Raw genomic sequence first — 7,002 nt, 5'->3', positions numbered from 1 at the left:
CGTCTAGTCAAAGCTATGGTTTTTCCAGTAGTCATGTATGGATGTGAGAGTTGGACCATAAAGAAGCTGAATGCCAAAGAATTGATGCTTTTGGATTGTGGTGTTGGAGAAGACTTTTGAGAGTCCCTTGGGCTTCAAGGAGATCAAACCAGTCAATCCTAAATGAAATCAATTCTGTATATTCATTAGAAGGACTGATGCTGAACTGAGGCTCCAATACTTTGGCCCCCTGACATGAAGAGCTGACTCATTAGAAAAAACCCTGATGCTGGGAAAGATGGAAGGCAAGAGGAAAAGGGGATGACAGAGGATGTGATGGTTGGATGGCATCATTGACTCAGTGGACATGAGTTTGAGCAAGCTTCAGGAGATGGTGAAGGACAGGGAAGCCTGGCGTGCAGCAGTCCAAGGGGTTGCCGAGTTGGACACAATTGAGCAACTGAACAACAGAGTTGTCCTTTTATATTTTTGTTAGTGTATCTTTGAAATAAATTCTAGAAGTAGGATTACAGGATCCAAGGATAAATGCACATGTGATTTTGCTAGATGTTTTCAAATTCCCTTCCTTCAAGGTTTAGGCCATGGAACATCCCCAACAGTGATAAAAGAGGGTGCCTGTTACCTCAAAGCTTCCCTAACAGAGTTCATTATCAACATATGCACTGATGAATGTGTCTAATATATACGAAGATGTTAAATAAAAACACTTTGAAATGTTAAAAAAAAATGACTATCAAAATGAAAATTGTCTGAGTTGCCTAAAATCAGTGGTATGAGTACCACACATTCATAAACACTGCCTTAGCCATTACCTGAAAAATTCAGATATTTTGGCCTCTCTGAACCCTGCTTGGTATGCTGAAAACCCCTGTCCAAGTTGCTTTCTTCCTTAGATGTTGCACTAGTACAAGATGTGCTGTCTGAGACATTATAACCCATTCCACCTTGTTTTTGTGTTGATTTATAGGGCTCCAACCTGCAGTATTTAATTTTTTTAGCCTGTTGTATGGTTATGTGCATAATAAAAGATTCTCAAATATTTGTAATCCTTAAAGATGAACATCTAATTCTCCCCCACGTGAGGTAATCCATTTTTATACTGTTTGTTGTTGTTCAGTCAGGAAGTTGTGTCTGACTCTTGTGACCCCGCAGACTGTAGCCCACCAGGCTCCTCTGTCCATGGGATTTCCCAGGCAAGAGTACTGGAGTGGGTTGCCATTTCCTTCTCCAGGAAGTCTTTGGACCCAGGGATTGAACCCATGTCTCCTGCATTGGGAAACAGGTTCTTTACCACTGAGCCACCAGGGAAGCCCCATGTACTACTGGTAGATTAAAAGAATTTTTAATAGCCTTGACATGGTGCAAGGCACAGTACACATCAATTAAAAAATCATTACTTGAATAATGTGGAGAGAATGCTAGGAACATAAAATCTAAAATATTAGTCATCTTTACATGTATTACTTTGAAATAACTACATTGATTCCAACTTGAGAGACAGCTTTGAGGAAACTCTTGTCCTACCTTATTAAAGAAGGATTTAGGAAATTCGGAGAAACATTATATAAGCTTTCCAGGGTATCTTTTGAGATAAGAATGTTACGGTTTAAATTCCATTGGTCATTGCCATTCTTGTCACTAGAATGTTCCTTGAGAAGCTAATTTTACCTGAAACATTTAGTATAATACCTGACATACAGTAGGTGCTCATTTAAAGCCTATCTAACTAATGAATGAATCCCTGCCTTTTCCATACATTGTGATTTATTACCACCAGTAACTTAGGATCTGTTAGTGAGAACAAGAAAATAGAATATACTGGCTTCATTTTCTTGGGACACCCATTAAGGTTTACTAAACCGTGGGCTTGTCTTTTTTCACTGTTTATGTTCAATTTTTGAATTGCATGATTTTTATCCATTGTTTATCCTTTACTCAGTACTGAACTTTAGTTCTCATCAGAATGCACTTTTTCTTAACCAGGAACTCTCAAGGATTATATTGAGTGTTTCATAAAGAACTATTTCACTGCAGTACCTGAAAGCACAAAAATTTCTTCTCTCCTAGAGTTAATAGTAGAGAATGTTTGCCAAATGTTTTAAAAACATATGCTCATTTTAGAAAATGTTTCCAAGCTTTCCACTCCTAAAATAAAAAAAAAAAAAAAAACCTAGTTGGTTATCATTCTATCCACACAATTTCATATCTTGTTATTTTCACCTAATAGATATTTTCCCACAACATAAAAATTTTTGAAAGAACATTCAATTCAAGGTGAGTAAAAATACATCAGAGGACCCTGTGTACAAATTCAGAGCATCAGAAAGAGTGTTGGTAGCTCTCCCCCATACATATACGATTGAAAGTATAAGATGCCTCAAGAGTGTGATGTAAAAATTTTGTTTAAAAAGAGAAATTATTAAAAATGAAAAAAATAAAATTAAAAAAATATTCTGGTTTCACTTTTGTTCAATGTAATCTTTTAAAGATAATTCACCTTGATAATAGTCTGACAAAGTTTGATGCTAACTAAATAAATATTTTTAAGGATTCAAAGAAAATAAGTATTTTTAATTAAAGAGATCAATAATGATGGTTCAAGAGCTGGAAAGTGTAAAGTGTTCCATAAAGTACCTCAGCCTCTATGCCTGAGTGTCAGACTGTGTTGGGACTTCCATTTCTGAACTATTCAGGGATTTATTAAAAGATTCAGAGCATGGAAAATGATGAAAATAAAGCCAAAAATAAAAATGGTATTTTTCAAGCAGTCTGTTATGCCTTTTGGAGGGATGGGAAAATACGGAAAGATTTCCCTGACTTTTTGTGGGACAGAACAAACACTAACTGGTTGACGAGTGTAAGTACCGAAATGACCTTCGGACACCCTTAGGTTTGGCCAGTAAGTGGGGATATAAACAGCTGGGTCACAAATCTAACGAACGACCTTCACCAGCACAATTTTACTTTTTCCTTCTGGATCAGAGAGTGTCTCCTTCCCAAAGAATTCGACCTCTAGCTCTGTAAGACAAGTTACTGACTTCACAGCCTCCTAGGTATCGGCGTGACAGTCTCATCCTTCAGTCTGGGAAGAAAAAGAAATACCCCACCACCCCGAGCCTCAGTCATACTTTGAGGTGCCTGGAAACCCCCTGGATGTGAAGCAAGCGCCTCAGAAATAGAGGCCAACTGCCAGGGACTGCAGTAGGCAAAAAAGGAGAGAAAGTTTAAAGAGGTAGGTAGGAGGACGTTTTAATTCTTCTTCTATTTTTAACTTTGACTTGCAGCGCTTACAAAGGAAAATTCTATAGTCTCTCCAGATTGAGGACCCCGCAGAAAAATCCAGAGAAAGTGACCCATGGTCAGCCTTGTACCCCTAGGCCTAACGGGCCACTCTGTCCGGAACCTAATGGGTCAGCTGATTGCGACCTTGAACGCGAACACATAGGGTAGGAGAGGCAGGAGATGGGGGCGGGACGACATTGCTGCCTGACGCTGATTGGCTGATGGAGTTCGTCGCCTGGTGTCATTTGTTGTTGGATCGGCGCACCAGACGCAGTCTGCGTCGTGCACGTGCAGACGCAGTGTGCGTCGTGCACGTGCCGCCGTTTAAGTCGCGTCAGCGCCAGTGAGGACTCCGGGAGAGCAAGCTGCAGAGAGGTGAGTGGGCCGCCGGCTCTTTTCCCAGTACGGGTTTCATCCCAACGCTCTGGGCTTCCTAGTTGTAGCTGGACTTCGGGCCAAGTGAAGAACGGTTGGGGTGGGCAGGGGTTTGAAGCCGTCCTTTGGGGTCTTTCTGCTTCCTGCCGGAGGGTCCAGTAGCACGGTGCGTGTCCGAAGTCTGGGGTTGAGGCCTGCAGGAAAGGCGAAGGAGCATTTTTTACCACATGGTGGTACACCATCCGTGTTGAGAGAAAAAGACTCTCTAAACATGGATGGTTGTAGAACTATTCGTGTATACACCCTCTTTGGCGAAACTGGTGTTTGTGGGAGACATTTGGGCCACCTAATCACCCCTTCCTTTCCTGCCAAACTTCAAGGCCTTGATCCCTGGTCACTCCCCCCGACCCCCGCAAAGAAACTAAATAAACCCCATGCGAAACGTCGTACCCAGTTTCGAAGGGAGAAACCTGGAGTAGTATCCAAAAAATTTCCCCTCCCCCTTAATATTCAGTAAGACGCATTGGGAACCCTTCGGTGAGAAAATAAATTCTGTCAACAGATTTTGGGGAAAGGCCTGAACTCCACCGGGACATGGTGATTGCTAGAGTGATTAGATAAGTGGTTCAACTAATTTTTAAAGATAAAACATTGAAAGTCGCTCAGTCGTGTCCGACTCTTTGCGACGCCATGGACTATACAGTCCATGGAATTCTTCAGGCCAGAACACTGGAGTGGGTAGCCATTCCCTTCTCCAGGGGATCTTCCCAACCCAGGGATCGAATCCATGTCTCCCGCATTGCAGCCGGATTCTTTACCGTCTCAGCCAAAAGGATGAATATAAATGGTATCTCTCGGTAAGAAACAAAACTTTAATTGGCCTTTTTGCAAAAACTTTTGGGGAGGATCAAGAGTTAATTGTGTAGCTTGGAGGTATATGTGTGAAATGAAGACTTATGCTTTTAAAGGTAAAATTCTGGTCTCTGATTCTGACTGAGCCTAAATGTGCATGTTTGTATTTCTATAAAAACTGAACAGGAAGCCGCCATGGGAGATGAAGATTGGGAAGCAGAACTAATCAACCCTCATGTGTCTTCCTATGTTCCTGTATTTGAGAAGGTAATAAAATTTAAAGTTTGTAGTTATTGAATGCTACAGATTTTATCAGAGTTGAAAATCTCTGTGGTGAGAAAGTTCATCTGTGGTGAGAAGCATGCTGTGCTTCTCCATGTGATTGTTATTAACTGTCTTATAGGGAATGATGAAGCATGCTAAGCCTCAAATAGAAGAAAACAGTCTGACATAATTTAATAATTAAAACCTAAAACGGGTATAATATTCTTAGCAACTTAATTTAAATCTCAGTGATTTAGAACTTCTTGTGGGTGAAAGCAAGCTTGTGTTAATGTGGTTGAATGTCTCTAAGATACAGTTGTATATAGAAAATGGAAAAATAAAATTCGTTTTTGGGTGGCAGTTTGAATTCTGAAATATGGTTTTATATAAGCAGGGCTCTCAAGATGAAAACATTAGGTTGATTCAGATGGTAACCTCAGTTTGATCTTCAGATGTACAAATCTGCAGATCTTTTTCCTCAATAGCTTTTGAAGAGTTACACTGAAATTTACCTGAGGGGATTATGGAGTGGGTTTTTGGATTTTAGTTTTGACTTTAAGATGGTGAAGAGAGTCTACTTTGGAAGACAGTGTATTTAATGGATTGCTTTTACATAAGTTTTATCCACTTGAAAATGTCTCCAAAAGTCAATTTGTTTTCCTCTTAGGATTTCCAGTTTGTATTTATGTCAGTCAATTCTGACACTTTCTATTTCAAGTGGTGTCTTAATAGAAATTCTTAATTTACCCCAAAATATAAAATTTAATTCTTTGTCTTTCTTGAATTTGGCCTGTTTGCATATAAACTTTAGATTAAAATACCTAAGATGTTAATCTGAATTTATCATGTTTCTTGCTTTGGGACTTTTTTTAGAAATAACTTCTTTGTATGTTATCTTTTTATAGTCTTCTTTATGTTACAATATCGTAAGAATATTGTAAGACCAAAAGAGGACAAATATTACCTATCGTCTCGCTCACTAGCACAGATGCTCTGTTGAGGTTTTAGTCAATTTTCTTCTATATTTCCCAAACACATTTTTCCATGGATTCTAATGATTGTATGTAATAGTAGTTTTTGATTTCAGCTTTTTCACTCCTCAGCACTAGCTATTCCATATTACTAACTTCCTAAAAATAATTTCATATGGGTGTGTAGTATTTAATGGACTAGAACTACCAAAGCATAATTGATTTTCTTTTGGTAGAAATTAAAGTGTTATCTTTACACTGTAGTATTGTCATGAATAGCTACAGTTTATTGTTTAATTTGGGAGTATTTTTTTTCAAAAATGGAATTACTTGGTCAAATAATTTTCTATGGTTCTTTTTTTCCCAGGTTCTTGGTAGATTTGTTGTAATACAGAGTTTAACTCATAGGTACAGATGTTCTTCCACTTGGACTTGTCTAATTTTTACTTTTTCTTACTATGAGATTTTGTCTTAACTAAGTATTATTCAAATGGTATACTGCACTGTAGAATGTTGTGCATGGTTATTGCAAAGGGTGTCTGAAATTGAGGATGGTCAACTGTCCGGCTTCCAGATTTACCTTTTGGGAGTCTTTGTGCTATTCAGTAACAAACTTTGTTTCTCAATGCTGGTCATACTGACTGAATGTTAATTAATATTAATGTTAATGTTAATATTTAATGTACATTATTAACATTATTTAATAATGTAAATGTTAATAATCTTAATGTTAATATTAATGTTAATATTTCTACCTTACGATTCTTAGTACATATCTGTGTGGGGCCAATTTGTAGTAAACTTTTTGCATTTGTTCACAAACTTAACGCCTGGTGCTAGGTGTGCAGTTAGTAATTTGACCTACTTAACTTGAAGGAACACGATGCATTCAGTGGCTTTGTTTGCTTGTCTTCGTTGAATAAGATGTGTAGAAGCTAAGGATGAACACATGACATTTTTATGTAGGAGAAATCTGAGGTCTTCAGCCCGTTTTCTTTTAAAGGCACCCTTTGACTGGTTGTTGTAATTGGATTTCTGTTTCAAGAAGCAACTGGGCTTCCCTTTTGTGCAATTTGTATTGCCTCTGAGATCATCTTGGATTGGTAGTAATATCTGTGATCAGCCTTTTCTTAATTTAAAAAATTGGGAGTATAGTTGATTTACAATGTTGTGTTTCTGCTGTACAGGAAAATAGGTCAGTTATACATATACATATATTCATTCTTTTTTATCTTCTATTCTTATATAGGTCTTTGCA

At 38.2% G+C, this 7,002-nt stretch overlaps 1 protein-coding gene across 1 annotated transcript in view; it reads left to right on the top strand.

The window, feature by feature from the left end:
• The first annotated feature begins 3,598 nt into the window (after positions 1–3,598).
• LOC133053041 (probable ATP-dependent RNA helicase DDX4) overlaps positions 3,599–7,002 on the top strand; it is a 95,152-nt gene continuing 91,748 nt past the window's right edge. The window contains exons 1-2 of the mRNA XM_061137826.1: positions 3,599–3,657; positions 4,696–4,776. Of these exons, the coding sequence (XP_060993809.1) occupies positions 4,705–4,776 (72 nt within the window). The 5' untranslated portion in view covers positions 3,599–3,657; positions 4,696–4,704. The remainder of the gene's footprint in view (positions 3,658–4,695; positions 4,777–7,002) is intronic.

Source organism: Dama dama, chromosome X, assembly GCF_033118175.1.
Source record: "Dama dama isolate Ldn47 chromosome X, ASM3311817v1, whole genome shotgun sequence".
Classification (NCBI taxonomy): domain Eukaryota; kingdom Metazoa; phylum Chordata; class Mammalia; order Artiodactyla; family Cervidae; genus Dama; species Dama dama.
The sequence above is the reverse complement of the archived record's forward strand: the minus strand, read 5'-3'. Positions and strand labels throughout refer to the sequence as shown.